The 21395-nt window shown below is 48.5% G+C and overlaps 1 protein-coding gene across 2 annotated transcripts in view; it reads left to right on the top strand.

Annotated features, from left to right (window-relative positions):
• Nucleotides 1-3284: 3284 nt before the first annotated feature.
• The window catches only part of TMEM72 (transmembrane protein 72), a 30897-nt gene continuing 12786 nt past the window's right edge, over nt 3285-21395 (top strand). For both annotated transcript variants that reach the window (XM_003363591.4, XM_070264120.1), the window contains exon 1: nt 3285-3687. In XM_003363591.4, coding sequence (XP_003363639.2) covers nt 3618-3687 — 70 coding nt within the window. In that variant the 5' untranslated portion in view covers nt 3285-3617. The remainder of the gene's footprint in view (nt 3688-21395) is intronic.

Raw genomic sequence — 21395 nt, 5'->3', positions numbered from 1 at the left:
AACACCAGTTTCCACCTGAAACTCACCTGAATGATCTGCCCCAGGGCTCCTGGGATGGTCTCCTCTGGCTGGGCCACTTTATGACAGAGGCACCTGTAAAACCACAATGGGCAGCAGAGGGGCCGAGCTGAGAGCACTGGACTCATCATCCCTTCATGTCTGTTTTGTGTGAGCGTGAGCAAATGCACTTAACCGAATGTGACTGTGCTTCCTCGTCTGTAAAATGTAAATAAGAAGAAGAATAGACATGCATGTACGGCAGTGAGCACAGCTCCTGGAATGCAGTTACTGTTGAGCCAACACCAGCTGCTAGAATCGTTGCTGATGTCAGCACAAGTTTTCACAGCCGTGGAGGCAGGACATTCTATCACCAAGGGACTTGGATTATTTAAGTGATTGAGTCAACCTGCCTTTCTATGGCTGCAGCACACAGGGACTCTGGTTGGTATACAAGGAAATGAAACAACATAGTAAAGAAATCTCTGGACGAGCCCTGTCATCCCAAAGATCAGGTACTCCCTTTACCCTGGTTCTACATGAGGTCAGGGCCAGGTTGTGCCCTCAGTTTGGGGTCTTGTTGATTCAATGGCTGGAATTCTGCGTTAATAAAACATACCTTGGGTTGGCCACAGTACAGTCAAGTTTTCTTTGTTCACTCATATTGGCTCCCATCTCCTGGCATCTGCTCTACATAGGTACTTTTGACACAGTACATCTAACCCAGTAAGACCCCTTGTAGACCCATTTTACAGGTAAGGAGGTTAGGACTGAGAGGGGGTAAGGAACTCCCTAGGCTGCACAGCTGGTAACTGCAGAGCTGAGCTTGGCACCTCTTCTTTTCTCTCCCCACTCTGCTCTCTGCCCCTTCCGGGCATCCAGAGATGGTGGGCAGATGGGCAGAAGAGGAACCAGACAAGGTAAGAGACCCCGGCTCTCTTCCTTTGTGTTCTAGGTGGCATCCCTGCACTCCTCCGAGCGCTTGTCTGGATTCTTCCAGGAATCCTAGCCGTCCAGAACCAGAGTCCTGGGACATAATTGCTCAATCAGTGCTTGAGAACTGCACACAGCGTCGCTCCAACCCCTTCCGCATCCCCCCAGTATTCATGTGGGCTCCGGGGAACTCATGACCTCAGCCATCTCAGCAGTCGGGGGATGATTGACTGTCAGAGCACCTTCCCCTATCTGAGCTAAAAGCTTCGCCCATAGTTTCCACCCCCTAATGCAAGTTTGGACTCCTTAGGACGCAATAGAGGTTGAAATTGGGCTTTCTCTACCATTGTCCAGAACAGCAGGGTCCCTGGAACTCTGCTTCCTGTGCTGCTGTAATCTGAGACTCCCTTTTTGTTGCTCAGAGCACTTTTCCACACTCTGCAGGTTCCTCACAGCCTTCCACAGTTCCTTGTCCTTCCCTCTATCCTGCCCCTTTCTCAGCCTTCCACGAGCTCCCTAGGCGGTCCACTGAGTTCTCTGGGAAATGTCCCTTCTCTTCTTCCTCTGGGCAATTAGTGACTGCAAAGTCAGACTTGAATGTCTGAGAGCTTCACCACCTTCTCTGCCCTCTTCCATATTAGAGTCTCTGGCCCCTAGTTCCTGGCAGTCTTTTCTCTGAATTCTGAGAGGTCAAAGGGACTCGCTTGCCCAGCCAGATTTCTCCTTTCCCCATGGAGCTCCATAGATGGCTGAATGGTAGTAAGAGGACTCAGAAACTCTGTGGGATGCTTCTTTGCAGTTTCTTCAAGAGGGGCTCTCTCTGGGGTCCCTCCACATTTTGCTTTTGCCACAAGCCCTACACTCCTTCCACCATCAGCCCAACACCCAACTCTTCCACCCCTCTTAGGAGGCAGCTCCAGTGAAGCAGGGACACCTTCAGGGATGGAAGAACACCCCTAACCTCCTAACAGCTAAAAGCACTTTGCCTGATATGGTGGGTAGTGCCTGAACTGAGTTCTCTCCACAGCCTTTTCCTCAGGAAGCACTTTCCTGTGCACTAGGCTCAGCTTGGGGGAGATGGAGAACTTCAAGGAAGAAGCAAGGATGCTGTGGGGCCAGCAGAGCTTCCCAAGGAGCTCAGAGAGAACAGGCTCCTAAAGGGCATCCAGTCATGGGGCTCTGATGCCCAGGCCCCAGCAGCAACATCTGTGCAGGTCGGTGTGTACCACAGAGATCCGGGCGCCAGAATCTGGGGGCGGGGTACACAGGTATCAAGACCTGTGGAAAACTGGGGAGTCTGCAGTTGATAAACAGTCTGCTATTAAATACAGTCAGCTAACTCAAGAAATAAGTATGTCAAATCAAACATTTTTAAAGTTGGTCTTGAGGATCACACGAACACAGAGGTTCTTAAACTCATTCAGAAAGCAAGATGAGAAAATGGTAGTCTTTATGGATGCTATGAAGTCTTGATCAAATTAATCAAATTAGAATAATTTTAATAGCAAAAAATATCTATTCATTATATGAGGGTCTATTCATCTTCACCAAAGAAAAAAGCAAGACAGACTATGCCTGAGTTCCCCATTATTATTGTAATTTGGTTTGGGGGACTTTTTCCCCTGAATTTTTTTGGTTGTTTTGTTGTCTATCCCATACAAGCAAACAGGTCAAAGATTTCAGAAAAATGCCTGGGAGGAAAATTAAAACTTGATATCATTCAATGCGTTCTATCAGTCAGTAAATTAAGAATTAATAAAAGCCCACGATTGTCAAATTTTAGAGGCTAGGCTTCTTGGCGGAGCTCTCAGAACACAGCTTGAGAACCACCCATCCAGCCAAACCCTCTCATTCATTTTCTGCAGAAGTTACTAAGGCTCCCAGATATCTTTGAGTTTCGCCAAAGTCACCCAGTTAATTATTGACGTGGCAACTCTCCTCCCAAAGAATCATGATAATTTCCTACATCACACGTCTGGGATGCATGTTGGGGATAAAGGAAGGTCCATGTGTGGCGTGGGCCTGAGCTAAGTATGTCTGGTCAGAGTTCAAATCCACCACAGACTGGAAAGCTTTCTAATCCACCTATATGCGGAAGAATAGAAGCCTGGAACTCATTTCAAAAGTTGTTTCTGCTGGTGATTTAAAGACACATCCCCCTCTCTCACAGGGGCACACACATGAACCTGCATGCACATCATCACCTCCAGACATACTCTCCCCGCCCCCGCAGGCCTGAGGTCCAGGTGTGACTTTTTCAGAGCTGCCCAGGAAGGAAGGGACTGGGCTGGGTCCTCGTCTGTCTCCTCCCCGCTGGAAATGGTTAATTGCCAGCCCCAGGCTGCCTCCAGCCCAGCCCTAATCGGCCTGATCTCAGGCGGCTGCGCTGGAGCCACAGCGGCTCCAGGCCAGGCCAGGGCTGTGCAGAGCAGTAGGGGAATTCTTCCAAGGTAATGATTAAGCTGAGCGCCAGGCAAGGGCACGGTCGCCCAAGCAAGGAAGGTGAGCCCTATTCACACCTCAGCCAGGCTGTGGTGGCCCGGACTGTTTGGGAAGGCAGGGCCCCCAGGCACGGGGGCCTGGAGCTGGCAGCCACAGCCTCCCCCTGCACATAGGCTTCCAGGAGCATCTCGGGCCAGAGCCTCTACTGCCCACCCTGCTGGGACCCTCTCCTTGACCCGGGCACCATGAAACTGCAGGTGTTCTGGACCGGGCTGGAATACACCTGCCGGCTCCTAGGCATCGCCACTGCTGCTGGTAAGACCCCACCTCCTGGCTGTAATCCCCTGCACACTGGGCACAGCATACAGGGCTACCCAAGGGGTGGGAGCAAGCCAGCCAGGGACAGGTGGGCACATCTATCAACATCTGCCCCTCGCTTTCCTTCTCAGTCCCTCAAGAAGCACTGCTCTGCAGGGCAGCAGCAGTGTACCTGGGTGAGCCTGGGGCTGGGGCGAGGGGGCCCAGTGATGAATCTCTCCTTGGCTACCCACCACCTGTGACCTGGGGAGCCCTCCGCATCCTCATGTGTGGCATGAATTGAGGGGGTCTGCTCTACCTCCTCAAGGACTGTTGTGAGGTGGAGGTGGGGGCTGAAGTTGTAAAGTGCCAGGCAAATGTGAGAATTGGATGCCTCACTGTATAGTTATGAAAATGGTCAACGGAGCCCCTCTTGTTTTACTCAAACCACAGCCCCATTTCCTGGAGATAGAATTCCACAAGTTTTACGCATGGGTCTTGGAAAGTGGGAAATGTCCCCCAGCTCAGACTTGAACAGTGCTGGCTCCAGTCCTAGCCCTGTCACTTGCTGATGTGTGACCTTGGGAGAGCCACCTGGCCCCTCTGGGATGCCACTTTCTGATCTGTAAGTGGAGATAACTGGACATACTGGCCGGGTGTTTTGGAGGATCAAGGATGCACAAACTGAGCATAGCTAGGTGGAACTGAGGACATAGATCTCTCGAGAGAAGCCCCCGGGACATAGTTCAGAGCCCAGTGGGGGCCTGTGTCATTCCCAGGGTGCTGGGCTGGTGGGCTCTTCTGCATCGAGGCCCTGAGTGAACACGGGAAGGGCTGCTGGAGGTCTCATCCCACCCCTCACATGGTGAGACGGAGCACCTGAGCTCAGCAGGGGCAGTGACCTTCCCCAAGGTCACGCTGCAGGTCAGAGGGACAGCCAGCTTGGAGCCTGTGTCCCTTGACTTTTGAAAAGGCCAGGACTCTGGCTAAAGAGCTCCCTGCTTCCCAGGGTAGGAAGCTCTCCCCAGAAAACAGGAGGAAGGGTCTGGAATCGCTCTGCTGAGGGCCTTGAGTAAATGCGCTGCGGGTAGCCGGTTCCCTGAGAACCACCTTGTCACCTACGTGAAAGGGAATGACCACCAAGGCCCCCAACCATCCATCCTGGGGAGGGGAAGGTAACATTAAATAGGGTTTTCATGTATGGGGTTCAAGTCCTGATCTGACATTGTTGTCTTGAGTCCACTCTGCCTTCCTCTAGGCCTTGGTTTCCAAATATGTAAAACGTACCCCTTCTAGCTGTCAGCACAGGGATGCTTCCCTCTGCCACATTCTGCCCAAAGCTGAGGCCTATTCCTCTTGGGAAGCTTTCTAAAGATGTGTCCATCCTTCTGATAGATTAGCAAAAGACAGTTTAAAAGTCTTAGCCAGTGGAAGGGTCTGCAGCCACAGACACACACACACACGTACATGCACATGCATACTACTCTTAACCACAGCCCTTATCTCTGAGCAAAGGGCTGCTGTTAATGCTAAGGATATGCTTGTCACTTGGTTTTGATACAGGATCCAGGCTAAAAATAGACCATGAGTTGCCTTCTAATGGCCAGGCTTTCCAATAATCTTATTTGAGCTTTCTAGAGTGCTGGGGGCAAGCAGGAAGCTAGAGAGAGGGGCTTTGGTGCTCTTGGGAAAATCTCAAGTTTCCTGCAGCGTCACTGAACTCCTGGCCTGTTTCCAGCATGTAAGATTTGCAAATTCCTTATTCCTTTAAGCCTCTTTTTTGTTGAAATCTCTGTTGAGAAGTCCAGGCCTCATTCATGGGGGCGTTGCTGCTAGAGAGGAAATAAGACTTGAGACAGAGGCTATCACTTTGCAGAAACCCCAGGAGGCCTAAGGGGGCCCCTGGTCCCCCTATGGGAAGGAGTTTGTGTTCTCCAGAAGCTAGGAAAACCATGTGATCCAAGGTTGCCTGAAGCTTCACCTGCAAGGACCAGGTGGCTCCCGACCCAGCGGCCTCCTCCCTAGACCCCCTTCCCCTCTGCAGACAGGATCTGGGGCTGTCAGAGGTTTCACAGGCACAAGGCTCTGGGGGACTCCACCAGGACGGCAGGGCCCAGTGGCTATGGCTGCAGCATGTCCTGTGCAGATGCTGGGTGGCTGAGTTCATCTCTTCCTCTCCACCCAGCCCCTTTGGATGAAGTTTCATTAGGATATCCAGTGATCCCAAGGGCCATTGTTGCCCCACCCCCACATTCCATCCCACACCATGAGTTGGCACAGACAGGGCATTGCCACCACCAAAGCCAAAACAGGATTGACAGGGCATGGGAAGACTGCACCCAGTGGAAGTATTTCTAAAATTAGAAAATTCTCTCCCTTAGAACAAATCATAAGGTTTCCAGGCTATTACAGACCCACTCTGCCCCATTTGTCTTACTCTTGGCTAACTTCACTCATTTGCATTACCTCCCTGGCCCAGGAAGGCAGTGTGTGTGTGTGTGTGTGTGTGTGTGTGTGTGTGTGTGTGTTTGTGCGCGCGCGCACATGCAAGCACACCTGCATGTGTGACCTCTGAGTGCCTCTGTTACTGAGATGTGGCCCAAGGAGCCACCCAAAGAAGCAGGCACAACTGGGGGACCACACAAAGGTCATGAGCACCCTGCCTCTCCTTGACACCTACCTGTCCATCTCTCAAAGCAGCTTCTCACTGTGTCCACCTGAAGGCAGGGCCATGATATCCTGAGTTAGAGGCTCAGGCCCCAGGGGAGGCTCACCCCTGTGATTTGTTCTCACTACCAACTAACTTTCAGAAGACGGGGGCTGGGAAAATGGGTTTTAACTGAGATGGGAGCACAGAGGCCCAGGGTGCTTCTCTATAAAATAAGAAAAGGACCTGTCTGACAGGCTTGGTCCCATCCCTGTTCTTAGAAGGCAGGATTGGCATCCCTTTAAACTTCAGCATCCTCTCTATCCCTGAGGGTGGATCTCCAGGGACTTCCTCACCACTCATCAGCCCCTGCCCCAAGCCTGTGGGCAGGAGAATGGGAATAGGCCCCTGTGTTGGGATAGATGATGCACCTTAAAGGCCCTCCAGACTCAGGTAGGGGTGTGAAGGGAAGAGGGGAGCCTCGCTTCCCCAGGCCCCAAGTGCTGGAGGGAAAGCCGTCTCCTCACAGCTATGTCCTTGCACACGGAAGGGCATGGGCCTCCCCAAAAGAGGAAATGTCTCTGAGCCCTTTGGTGAGGCCTCCCAACTCTCCTCAGAGCAAAGGGGCCCAAGCTTGAGGCTTCTCACTGCCAACACTCAAGGGCTCTTCTTCACTCTCCCAGCCTCTGCTCTGGGGTCAATAGCTGGATAACGAACATTCTTATTTGAGCATTTACTGTGAGTCAAGCTCTGTGCTTCCTGTTTTAAATGCAGTATTTCATTTCGTCCTCATAACTACCCTTTGAAGCACCATCTTGCTCACCCTCCTCACCATTGTAAGCAAGGGAAACTGAGGCCTGGGGGTGAAGCACTTTGCTCAACATCTCACAACTAGGAAGAAAAGAGGCAAGATTCTGACTGATGACAGTCGACTCCTGAGGCCCTACTCTTAATCAATGTGCTCTCCACCTTAACCAGGCTGAAGGGCAGGTCTTTGTGACCCCAGGATGTAGGATGCAAAACACGCAGAGTGTACCAAAGAGGTCTAATTGAGGTCATTCCATCAGTCTACCCTAGTGGCCCCGCTATCAGTCAGTTCTGCCCATGCACAGGCTCAGGCAGGTAGGGTCCTGGTGAGAATGGGCATAGTTACATTGAAGCATAGTAAGGATGACCAAACACTTCCTAAATCTAAAGACACTGCTGTTTGATCCAGATGCTCATTTTCTGTCTCTGAATGATTGCTATGCATAATTTGACTGGCACTACCACGACCATCCAGCCAAACCCAGTCCTGGACCTCATGTGGGGACAGACAAATCTGCACACATTTCCAGAGGGAACTATCACAGTAGGACCTTCCATTTATGGGTCCAGAGGTTCACTACTGACAACATGCTATAAAATCATTATCTTGCTGAAGCCCCCCCAGAGACACCCAGTGTCTTTGAGGGCCAAATGCAGAGCTTAGTCCCATTTTATGAATGAGGAAACTGAGGCTCAGAATGTTTAGGTAACTTGGCAGAGGTCACACAGCCAGGAGACAGGAGGACTGGTGCTGGATCTCTAGTCTGCCCATTCACAGGGCAGGGATGCAGTGGGATGTCTGGGGGCTGTCAGCACAAAGCTCCAAAGAGAAGGGCACTACACAGCCAACAAGGAAATGCCCTGGGACTGAGACAAGGTCATTTTGAGCAAGGCTTGCTTATCAGGCTAACGTACTCTTTCTCACAAATCAACTACGTTGGATCAACCTGGGATCACTTAGGGGTTTTGTTTGATCGAGGCTTTTGACCCATTAACCTCTTCTCTACAGAAAAGACAGAGCCCCACTCCCAACAGCCTCATTCCTTGCCACACTCCATTCAAAATGGAGACTGGCTTATTAATGTAGCCTAAGAGAAAAGAAGCATTTAAACCCAGATGTTCTCATTATTTTTTAAAGAGCACAGCAAATGCATAATTTGACCTTAGCCCCATCAAAGCCTTCAAAATAAAAACAAACTAATGCTTCTGAGGCAGTCATCTTTGGCCCTCCATGCTAATTTCCACCCATCTTAAATGTATATCCCCATGACCACTTCCTGCCGTCTAAGGACACTTCACGCGCTCCAACATGTCCACAGATGGATTTATTACCCGATCAGGATCACATTGTTTTCAGCATCTCTCAGTGGATGTTGACTGTTTTCCTTTTCCGATCCAATTGTCCCAATGAGTACATGAAATATTCCTACCTCTGTTCCATCTTCGTACCACTAAAAGATAATATGATTTTGTTGAAGCATTTATTTCTTTACTTCTTTATGCCTGTATCCTCCTTCTTAGATTTAGAACAAGATATCTGGAACTCCACTCAGGAGTCATTTATTTGGAAAATATTTGCTGAGTTCTCACTTTGTTCAGTGTAGACATATGGATTAGGGTGGTATGACCTCTGCCCTAGAGAAGCGCGTGGTCTGACAAGGGAGACAAGCTAGTAAATACACATCTCAGCACCAAGCATTGAAGTTTAGTGTTAGGGAGGGTGAACTTTTGTCCTTCTCTACCACTTACAACGTGTGTGACCTCAGGCATGTCACCTAATCACTTTAAACGTCAGTCTTCTCACCTATAAAATGGGGATAACAAGTGTATCTACCCTCTGGTGTTGTGAGCATTCAGGGAAACAATGACTAAAGCAGAAAACTGCCTGGCACCCAGATTCTCACTCAGTACTGGGTAATTTTACAGGAAAGTGCAGGACAAAGGGACCGCACAGCATAAGTGATGGGCTCTTCCTGCATGTTGGATAAATAAGAGAGATCAGAGGAAAGGAACAAGGCAATATATGACCCTAGAGGCTAGAACGAGATGAAGGGGCTAGACTGTGAAAGGTCTTACACTGAGTAACATTTTCCTTCACATTCTGAGCTTGGGTCATTAAAATTGGCCCACAGGAATTTGGTCATTCTACACCACACGTAGTGATCAAACCAGAAGGAAGATGGTAGCCTCATTTTATTTTTCATGGGCTGACTCTTGTTTTAAGATTTTTCCTTAGCTCTGTACAACCATCTAAGAGGGCTCTTATCAAAAAGGAATGTAGTCAGATACAAGTGGCTTGTGTTGGGGAAAGGAAGCCCTCCTGTCTTCCCTCTGAGCCTTCCTAGCTTGCCATAGGCCAAGTAAAGGTCAGATGAAGAAATGTGGCATGTGTGGCATGGATAGAGAACACTTAGAAGCATGGTCATTGTTTTCTGGCACCAGGAAAGCTGCCTTGTGGAAGAGTGAGTCCATACATTCTCTTTGAATGTGAGAAAGAATAAGAAAGAAACACTTTGGCCAAATACCTTGACCTGAAATCAAAACCTAGAAGAAATTTTCTCTGTGATTCCTTACGAGGAGGATTCGATTCTGCATCAGAGGCAATGTCCTTAATAGTATCAGTGAAGACTGCAGGTCTGTAGAGTCCTTCCGTGTACATGATGTCATCACCAAAAAGTGGTGTATTGGCCCTGATGGCTTCACAGGTGAATTCTACAACATTGAGGGAAGAATTAATACTATGCTACACAACCATTCCAGAAATTTGAAAAGGAGGGAATATTTCTTAACTCAATCTATGAAGTTAACATTACTCTGATACCAAAACTAGACAAAGATATCACGTGAAAAGAAAACTATACACAAATATCCCTCATCAACATAGACGTAAAAATTCTGAATGAAGTTCTAGCAAATCAATAAAAATATATAAAAAGGATAATACATAATAAGCAAGTTAAGTTTATCTCAGAGAGCTAAGGTTACTTTAATATTTGAAAATCAATGAATGTAACTGACCATATTAAACTAAAAAAGAAAAGCTATATTATTATCTAACTAAATACAGAGAAAGCATTTGACAAAATCAACATTTTGTCATGATAAAAACCATTATCAAACTAGTAATAGAGGGAAACTTTCTCAGCCTAAAAAGAGCATCTACAAAAAACATACAGCTACTTAAAAGTAAAAGACTGAATGCTTTTCTCCTAAGGTTGGTAACAAGAGAAGGATGTCCACTCTTGTCACTTCTAGTCAACATTGCACTAGAGTTTCGAGCCAGTGCAATAAGGCAAGAAAAAGAAAGAAAATGCATGCAGGTTGACAAGGAAGAAGAAGACTTGTTACTAACAGATGACATGATTGTGGAAAATCTGATGGAATCTACCAGAAAGGCTATCAGAATTAATAAAGGGTTTAGCAAGGTTGCAAGACACCTACAAATAAGATCACTATACAACAAACAATTATATTTCAATATACTAGCAACAAACAATTAGAAAATAAATTTTTCAAAATACAATTCATCATAACATCAAAAATTTGAAATAATTACAGATAAATCTGACAAAAAATGTAAAAAAAAAAAACCCTGTACACTGGAAACTAAAAAATATTGCTGAGGCATAGTAAAGAACACCTAAATAAATAGTTATATTTTATTTGTGGGTCAGAAGACTCAATATTGTTAAGATGTCATTTGTCTCCAAAATTACTCTACAGGGGCTGGCCCCATAGCCAAGTGGTTAAGTTCACACACTCTGCTGCAGGCGGCCCAGTGTTTTGTCAGTTTGAATCCTGGGTGCAGACATGGCACTGCTCATCAAACCATGCTGAGGTGGCATCCCACATGCCACAACTAGAAGGACCTACAACTATGTACCGGGGGGCTTATGGGGAGAAAAAGGAAAAAACTAAAATCTTTAAAAAAAAAAAAAATTACTCTACAGTTTGAATGCAACCCCAGTCAAAATCAGAAGGATTTTTTTTCTAAAAATTGACAGACCATTTCTAAAATTCATCTGAAAATACAAAGGTCCTAATTTAACCAAAATAACTTTGTAAACAAAGAGAAAAATTAGAAGATTAACACTGATTTTAAGACTTATTATAAAGCTACAGAAATCGACAGTACAGTATTAACACAAAGAAAGACAAAGAGACTAATGGAACAGAAGAGTCCAGAAATAGACCTGGACATACATGAACAACAGGGTTTTGACAAAAGTACAAAGAGAATTTAGTGTAGAAAGGATAACTTTTTATACAAATGGTACTGAACAATTAAATATCCACTTACCAAAAAATAAACTTTATCTATATTTTGTACCATATACAAAAAAATAGTGACTCAAAATGGATTCTAGACCTAAATGTGAAAGCTAAAACTATAAAACTTCTAGACAATAGTATAAAACTTTAGTAATGTGTTAGACAGAGATTTCTTAGATACAATACCAAAAGTTCAGCACATAGAAGAACAAATTGCTAAACTGCACACCATCAAAACTAAAAATTTCCCTCTTCAAAATACGTTAAAAGAATGAAAAACAAGTCAACAAAGAGATATGATGGCAGAAAAACACAAGAGACATTCCACATCAATCGTCCTTAGGGAAATGCAAATTAAACCACAGTGAGATTCTACTGCACACCCATTAGAATGGCTGAAATTAAAAAGACTCACCATACCACACATTGGAGTGTTGGCAAAGACGTGGAACTCATACACAACTGATGAAGATATAAAATAGTATACTTACTTTGGAAATGGTTTGGCAGTTTCTTAAAAAATTAAACACACACTTACCATATCGTCCTGCTGTTCCACTCCTAGGTATTTACCCAAGAGAAAAGAAGCCTATGGCCATACAAAGATTGTACATGAATGTTCATAGCATCTTTATTTGTAATGACCAAAACTAGAAACAACCCAAGTGCCCATCAACATATGAGTGATAAACTAACTGAGGCACATCCACACTCCTCAGCAATAGAAAGACATGAACTATCTGTACGTGCTGCAACATGGATGAGTCTCAAAATAAGTACACTGAATGAAAGTAGATAGCAAAAAAAAATGTACACGCTGTATGATTCTATTTGTATCAACTTCTAGAAAGTGTGGACTAATCTCTAGTGACAGAAAGCAGATCAGTGGTTGCCTGGGGGTGGATGAAAAGGTAGGAGGGTAGGATTACAAGGGTACGAGGAAACTTATGAGGTGATAAATATGTTCATTATCTTGATTGTAGTGATGGTTTCCTGGGTGGGTACATATGTTGATACTTAGCAAATTGCGCACTTTACGTATGGGCAATTTGTTGGATGTCAATTATACCTCAATAAAGCTCTTTTTAAAAGTAGATGTGTCAGCTCTCTATTGCCAAGTCATGCTGTATAACAGCTGCAAAACCTTAGTGGCATCCAGCAGTAAGTTTTTGCTGTTCACACATCTGGGTGAGTAGGCCAGGCAGTCCTCCTGACATTGGCTGGGTATGCTACCTGAGCAACAGCTCAGATGGCCGTTGGTCTGTCAAGACGGGCCTTGACTGGGATGATAAGGGCCACTCAGCTCTCTGCATCCCTCATGCTCCAGCAGGCTGGCCCAGGCACGTGCTCATGATAATGGCAGGGGCACAAGAGAGCAGGCCCAGTTCATGAGCCCATTGCATATCTGTTTGCATAGTGCCTGATAATATCTTGTTGCCTAAAGCAGGTCACATTACTGGGCTCAGATTCACAGGATGAGGAAACAGACTTCTCTTCAGCATGAGGGACTGCAAAGTCACATAATGAAGGCACGGATACTGAGTGGGGAAGATTTGGGGGCATCATTGTAATCTACCATAGGGACCCTACAAGGTCAAACAAAATAGGCCTCTTGGCTGGGGAGTTTTATTCTATGACTCATATTTAGAGAATCTAGTAGAGAACGAGTGGATGCTCTCGCCTTCAGGAAATTCTGCCCAAACAGGCTTGTGAGAGGTGTTGAAGTGTACTGACTGCCATGCTATACTCTAAAATCACATCTGAGTATCTAGAATCTTCTTCTATGAAATCTTGGCCTTTTCTCACAGTGTCTCTGAATCCTGGCTCATAGGTGTCAGCTGAATGGCTCTCAATGCACAGGTAAACCTCCCTCCCATGCTTAGAATCTGCCACAACTTCTCCTGAGTTAAGAAGCCTGCAGCTACCACCTTATTGTCTCAGTGGATTCTTAGCGAGAAGATGGTTCCAACATCTTCATGTTCTTAGAAATGTTGCAAATCTAGCTTTCATCTCTACAACCAGCTGTGACCCCTTCAGAATGTAAACCATCCCCATTTGTCATCAGCCAGTATGTCCTTACCTAAGATTTCCTTACAGACCCTAAGACCAGTAGGAGATGCACCATACTTGAGGATGAAGAGGAGTGATAAATACAACATGGTGAGCTGTGAGGCTGCCCTCAGCAGCAGTGAATATGACATTCTCATCGGGCTCCCAAGGCATCCAGGGCCAAAATCACAGCCTGGCATGAAAAGCCACTTAGGGTGGCCTCTGTGAAGTGTCCTATGTTGCCACCCGGGCCCTGCAATGAATGTAAGAGAGGTGTCAAGACTCAACCCAGCGATGGAGTCAGAATGGACAACCTACAGCCAACCATGATGTTCGTCCTGAGGCAAAATGAACACAAGGATGGAAGCTGTTGGGGTGGGGATGGCCCCTCAGTGGTCAGCACCATAGACAGGCCCCATCCTCAGGAGCACACTGGCCCTGAGCCCTTCAGGTCCCTAGCAGATTGCACAGAGGATGTTATACAAGAGATGTTGAGGTGGCTGGGGCTTGGGACCTACAGTGGGGCCTGTAGAAGAAACCCAAGACAGAAAAATCAATGAGCAACATCAGCGCATGGAGAAGAGCTCTTTAGCCACATAAAAATGTGTATTAATGGAAGGAAAGGATGAGAATAAACCCTCACCACCCCCTTGAGAGTACTGATGGGAACAACCGGCCTCTCCTAATAATTCCATTACCCATCAACTACATTTGCTTAATACTTTATAATTTCCTAAGACTGAAGGCTTATAGTGAGTTATGCAAATTTCTATTATTCTCATTTTACAGAAGAGGAAGCAGACAAGAGAGTTATGATTTGCTTGAGGAGCCAGGACTCAGCTTTTCTGATCAAACCTCATGTTCTCTTTGCTACAGCACAGCACCCTCAGAGATTTCATCCATCCATGCTCTGAGACCAGAGCTTCAGGATGCCCTGAAAGATGCTCTGAAGGTAGCTGCCTGGTCCAGGCCTGAACGACAGGCTCTTGGTCCAGAATCTCTGATCCCTGCTAAGCCTGAACTACAATAAACAGCTTGGGAAGGCACCTCGGAAGAAAGCCCTGGCCTCTGGAAGAAGAAAATACTGTACTTGGGTTAGACTCAGCCCAGACAGGAGAGACAGAGACTAGAAGGAAGGGGACAAGATGAGGAGACCAGGCTTGTCCACAGATGCTTGAGGAAGAAGAGCTGGCTCTAACTGGCACCATGCAAGATACCTCCCTGGAGACCATGTGGGGAAGAGAGACGGATGGGTGGGGGTACTGCAGTGAGGTGGGCTTGTAACGTGGTTCTGTTGGGCTGGGACAAGGGGTAACAGGATCCTGAGGGACAGATATTGGGGAAGGATGGAAGGAGTTAACAGGCCACTTAACAGAGTGGTTCTGCCACAGCACCCCTCCCACTGGCAGCGTGAAGAACAATGCAGCTGGGGTCAAGGCTGCTCTTGGGGGCAATTCTTTCTTGTACTGAATTTGTTACAATGAAGTCCTGATTCTGGGGACATGAATGGCATTTATCCCTCTGTTTCCATTGTCAAACTGACAGTTCCTCGGTCCCCATGCTCAGCTTAGGGTCATTTGCTGATGCAGGTTGCCCATTTTGCACTGAACTAGAGCCCTGTGAAGGCAGAGTTTCAGAGATGCCAGCCAGGCTGCCACCTGAGGAGGAAAGAGGACCACAAGTGCAGGCCAAGTTCCGGAGGAGCTAGAAGCCCTCAACCCTGGGTCATGTACATCTCTGGACACCAGGGCTAGAGGCACCACTCTCAGGGTCACACAAGGGCCATCGCTGCTGCTGCACAGCCCTGGGAGCAAGTGCTTCCTTAAATTTCTAGTGAGCACCTCTAAATTTTGTGCCCAGGGGCCTTGCCTGCCCCTCCTAGTCCTGGCTTTGTTGGATGCCCTAACTTCTGTGTTTTACAGACCACCTGCCTAAATTTGGAAACCTGGCAGAGTTCCTCAGTCCAATTCCACACAACAGTGACTACACCCGTCCTCATCCACAGGGTTGGTGGGAGGCCTTTGAGAGAGCAGGTGGCCACCTATGCAGTCTTGAGGAGACAGTCAGGAGACAGGATGGCCAAACCCATTCTCACACCAATCTTGTTCTCCACACAACGCCCCACCTTCCAATTTAAGGCCACACTTCCTGGCTTCTGAAATGCCCAGTTCCGGAGACTGGTTCCCTGAAAAAATTTAGGAAACTCCAGGCGCTCAGTAAAAACATGAGTCTTATATCTATGTCACGTGGAACTATGGTGCCTTCCAAAGATAGCTTGTTCCCGGCCCAGCTCATGCAGCACACAGGCGAGGGGCTTCCATGACACCAGCCTATGTGGCTGCCTGGCGTGAGTGTTGGATACAGTTCACAGAATTCTCCTGCGGGAGGGGGATCTCAATTTCTGTTTTCCTCACTTTTTCCACTGGGAATCTTTGCAACATGAAGCCATAGGAGAGACCTGCTTTGGATGAGGCAGGGCTCACAGATCCTCCATGAAATCCTAAGATATAAAATCACCAGTAGGATTTTATGGCGCAAAAGAAGTCCCCAGATACCACTCCTACTCCTAGCAGACTCCATCTCCAAGGCTGCTCACACTTGGGGAGGGGGACAGGAGCTGCAGGAACCTGGGAGTTGGCTTTATGACAACCAAGCTGAGGACCCAGTGAGACACGCCACAGGCCCATGGGGCCTTGAAGCATGCCCACTGCTGCAAGAGTCAGAATATAGACCACACCAGGACAAGGACTTCTGGGCCAAAAATCTCAGGTAGTTAGAGGATAGGACAAACCACTTTTCTAATTATCTGTGGGTGCATAATAAAACCACTCCAAAACCTAGTGGCTAAGATTGCAACCACTTTATTATGCTCAAAATGTTGTGGCTCATGAATCCAGGCAGGGCGCAGTGGAGCCGGCTCTTCTCTGCTCCGTGATGATGGTCTCAGGTGGGGTGGCTGGAATGGCTCGAGAACCATATGTCTGCAGCTTTAATTCTGACTTTTGGCTTGGTTCATCAGTTCTTCTCCACTTGGTACCTTCTGGGGCCAGGATGTCCAAGATAACTTCTTCACTCACATGTCCTTTGCCTGGCTGAGGGGGCTGAACCTCTGCCTCTCTTTCTCTTTCTCTAGGAATCTCTCTACATAATAAGCTTGGGCTTCCTCATACATGGCAATCTCAGGAGCATCAGACTTCTTACACAGTGGGTGGCTTCCCCCAGAACAAGCATTTTAAGAGGGCTGGGTGGGTGCTCTTTGTGAATTAGCCATGCAAGTCCTCAAACGTTATGTCTACATCATTCTGTTGGAGAAGTGAGTCCTGAGGACAGCCCACATTCAAGAGAAAACAAATTAGACTCCCTCTCTCAATGAGAAGAATTGAAAAGAATTTGTGGCCAGCTTCAGTCTAACACATGCTGCAATAAAGAAACCCCAAATTGCATTGCTGTGACTAGGGTCTCTGTCTCTCACCTAACAGTCTAAAGCACATGGGGCTCAATCTCCATTTTCTGCCACAGAGCCCTACAATCACCTCACAAGTTCACTGGGAGTGTTGCCACCCCAGGGATCTGCAGGAACGTCTTCACAAGACAATTCCTGGCTCACTCACCTAGAGATGGCAACTAGCACGACCTTGAGAGCCTGGGAGACCTTTGGCGAGATAGGTGTTAGGGACTAGAGTAAGTCCTTGCAGCAGCAGAGCTGGTCCCCAGGTAACCTGGCTGCACTCGGACTGTGGAGGGAGGGATTTTCCTAGGACCATAGGGCACAGCTTTCTCAGTGGGCCTGGCTCTCTTGGTGGGATGGGAGGAAGTCGCAAAGTGTAGAAGGACTTGAGGGTGTGGGCCTAGAAAGCCAACTGTCACTGCCCTAGTGTGGCCCTGTGGCCTTGCCCAGCCCTGGGAGCTGCACAGAGAAGCACCCAGAGACAAGTTCCTGTCCATTATTGGTACGTGGAACAGCTGTGGCAGTTCCAGACTTTCGCTCACACTGCTCCATCCTCCTGGCATCACCTTGCCTTCCCTCTTTGCGGAGCTGTCCTGGGTTCCCAGGCAGAATGGAGTCTGCACAGTCCTGTTCCCAGAGTGCTGTGCCTGTTCCCAACCTCAACATCTCTCTGTTTCCTGGGTCTGGGACCATCTGCCCGGGCTCCAACGCATATTTCCTTTGCACCACTGTGCTTTACCAGACCTGTCACAGAGGACATGCCATGAATGGGGGTGCAGGCTGACCACTGGGAACTTTGGGCCCTGACTGACTAGGGTAACTCTTGGGTTGCTGGATGGAACTGCCCTGGGTGGGAAGATTCAGGCTGCAACTGCTTCTGACACTCAGAAGAGAGCTCTGCCCAGGCTGAGGCGCTCATGCCAGATACCTGGGGTGAGGGACCAATGGGCAGTCACCACACTGACCCACAACTTGGGCACCAGGCTAGTCATTAAAGTAGTAAAGGGGTAGTTTCCTGCCTCATTCTGATGCGGACATTACAAAAATCCATTCACAGCTGGGCCTGGGGGACACAGTGGTCCACTGCCCATAACAACATGAGTCTCATCCATGTGGCAACCCCCTATGCTCTTGAAGGCCCGCAGGAAATGTCCTCCCCCACTGCACTGCTCTCCCAGAGTCCTTCCTCAACCCCTGCCCGGGGCCTGGGGAGCAGTGGGAATCAAGCTGCTCCTGGCTCCCTCTGCCCTTGTCTATCAGCATGCCTTGGGCAAGGTGCTGCACCTCTAGGAAACTTGTTTGGATCTCTCCATACCTGGCATGGGGTTGACAACCCCCTCCTCAGGGGATGTTGTGCCGATTAAACAAGATGCATCCCCACACCATAGTAGGACCTCCTTGAGAGGCAGTGGGGCTGGCACTCCCAGGGAACTTCCAAACCCAGATACCTTCTGGTCACCCGTAACCATGCCACGCCTCTGCCTTCCACTGCCCAAAAAGCCAAAAGACCAGCTGCCACAGCAGGGCATGCCCTTCTCTGTGCCTGGGAAGCCTCCTTGACGGGGCCCCCAGACAGAACCAGGCCCCTATGCCAAGCACACTGCCCTGCAGGCAAGTGAACAGGGTCACCTGGCCACACCATGAGAAGCCACAACCAGAACTTTGCTTCAAGCCAAGCCAACAAAGTAACTAGCAGCTACCAGCGTCCTAGGAGAGCAAGAGGCCAAACACCCAGAACACGGCCCTGTCCCTCGCCACCGCCTCACATCTGACGGGCAGTCTCGGCCAAATGTCAGAAAAGTCCCTGACCCCATCGGCTGAAATGCCAATATGAACATGTCACTCAGCTGCTCCAAAACACTCAAGTCCCCCCGCCCAACCTGTGCAGTCTGATATTTAAAGACCCACAGTCCAGCCTCGGTCCACATGTACCGCCCATTGCCCCCTTCTGTGCCTCTGCTCCTTGCTGCTGTGGTGGGGAGGAGGGGGTCTTCCTGCAGTGCCACACCCCTCCATTTGCGCTTGTCCATTTCCTGCCACTTCCAGTCCCCCTTGGTTGAAACCTCTTCATAAAGTCTTTCCTGATAGTCCCCATGAATGGCCCTTCCCTCTTCTGGCCCCAGAGCACTTCCACGAGCCTCTCTTACAGCCTGAGTCGCTGTACATTTCTCAATTAATATCACTCTCTCCTCCTGGACCAAGCATGCCCCAGAGATGAGCCCGATGCCTAACTCGAGCCCAGTGTTGGGCCTGATCCCAAATGTCCCCAAGAGGAAACCATAGAAGATGAGATGGAAGCATAGTCTAGGAAGAGCTGCCAGGAGACACCAAGGAGCATGGGCGGGCAGCTCCCAGGCAGAAGCAGGCCCGTGGGTCGAAGCCACAGGCCAAAAGACAGACATGAGGGACAGAAGGAAGGACTTCATGTTGTCAGCATTGTCTCAACCTCACATGGTCTGCCTCCTAGAATGTGAGCCCCAGAACTAAAAGGATCAAGCAGAAAGTGGTGACCCCTTGGCCCCAGTGTCAAAAGGCCTTAGGCCTCCCATGAGAATCCCACTGGATCCCTTTATGAATCTCCTGGCCTGAGGACCCACACTTCTGACTCCATCCCTCTGCTCTCCTCCTCCAGCCAAAGGGCATTCCTCCGTCCCCAGGCTTGCAGAATCCAGCAGGGCAATGGTTGGTTGAGAACTTTTGGGAGGGTGACTCCTTGGTGCAAATAGGATAGATGGAGGCTGGGAAAGCTAACTCAGGCTAGGAAATGCCGGAGGCAGGGAGAGGAAGGAGCTCATGCACACTGGCCACATGATATCTACCAGGCAGAGCCACGCATTTCAGACTCTTTATTTTCTCCAATCCAAGCAATAACACTTCCCGTTCCACAGATGGGAAGACCCAACTCAGAGGCGTTCAGTACTTTCTCACTATCACTCCAATAATAACACACAGAACTGGGATTCCACCCCAGCTCTTTCTTTCCTCTGTTGTTAGTTTGATTTGTTTTTTAACTGCAAACCAGTGCTGCCTCTAGAGCATTCCTTGCATGCCCTTTTGACTACTGACCCTTTGTTTCAGTCAAAAGGCATCAAAATAGCTCTCCGTATGTCAGGTCAGAGAAAGGGGCTGAGTTCCCAAGACCCTTTCCTGCCACCTGCTGGTCGTCCACCACAAGACCACGCAGATCCACAGAGACCAGGGACGTGAATGCAGCCCCCTGCTTGCCAGGGAAGTGCACAGTAATAAGCATCAGCCTTGAGCTGAGGGCCCGTCCCCACTTGGGTGGAAAGACCCTTCCCCAGGCTGGATCCTTGCACCAAAAATTAACAAGTGATTTCATGGACTGCGATGTGCTTGCTATCAGTTGGCTTATTGAATCCTCATAACCATTATGTGCAGGAGGCATAATGAGGAAACTGAGGATCAGAGAGACTGCGTGACTCAGCTATCAACCGGCAAACGCGAGACTGAAATGCAGGATCTGACCCAGGCACCCATGGTTGTTTTTTTGTTTGTTTTGCTTACATTCTCTGTGCCTCAATTTCCTCTTCTGTAAAATGAGCATAACATGACTTTCACCTTGGACTGTTGTGATGCTTAAATAGGTTAATAAAGGCTAAGTGCTGAGAACAGGACAGGATACACAGTGAAACCTAAATGTGAAAACTAAATAGACATTTGCCTGCACAACTCGCGCGCGCGCGCACACACACACACACATACACACACACTGGCAGACAGTAGAAACCAGGAAAATGCCCACAACCTGGAGCCAGAAGTCTCAAGTTTAGTCTGTCAGTCCCTTACTTTCTGGCATGTGTCCTTGAGAGAATTACACAAGGTCACTGAGCCTCTTTTTCCTCCCAGTAAAATGGAGACAATAGAGCTCCCCTGTGTCACAAGGCTGCTATGAGGAGCCAGGACCTGTGTGTGACCATTGCATATAAACTCTTAAGCTTTGCAAGTTATGCTGACCCTGCAGAGGGGTGTGTGGCTGACTACCATACCCGGCCCCTCACCTGGGAGGAGCCAGCGAGCAGCTAGCAGCTAGAGAGGGTGGAGGCACTGCGTCGTCCTCCGCTCTGGACCTGAAGCACAGGGGAGCACTGCAACCCTCCATCACTAAGAAAACACAGCCACATCCCCCTTCCCTTCCTAGATGGAAGTTCTCTGTCCCCTTCTCCCTGAAGTACTCCCACAATGCCCCCTAGAAGTGGGTGGAGATATTAGTAGCCTCAGTGAGGGGCTCTGTCCCGTGTTTCAGGAGGCAGCATTTCTGCAGTGGACAAAGGGCTAGGGATGCCCGAGGATGGAAGCTTACACAGCGTGTCTGCCAGGGAAAATAGGAGGCACTGGGCCCAGGAAAGCAGCCCCCTGAGCGGCAGAGACAAAGGACACACATGGGCAGCCAGTACCACAGCTCAGCCCTTTGACTTTCTGGGAGTGAGACAAGGTGAAGCCACAATTCAGCAAATATCTGGGTGTGTCATCAGAGTCCAGAGA

The sequence above is a fragment of the Equus caballus genome, chromosome 1 (assembly GCF_041296265.1).
Source record: "Equus caballus isolate H_3958 breed thoroughbred chromosome 1, TB-T2T, whole genome shotgun sequence".
NCBI classification, from domain to species: Eukaryota; Metazoa; Chordata; class Mammalia; order Perissodactyla; family Equidae; genus Equus; species Equus caballus.
This window is presented reverse-complemented; position numbering and strand designations above follow the sequence as displayed.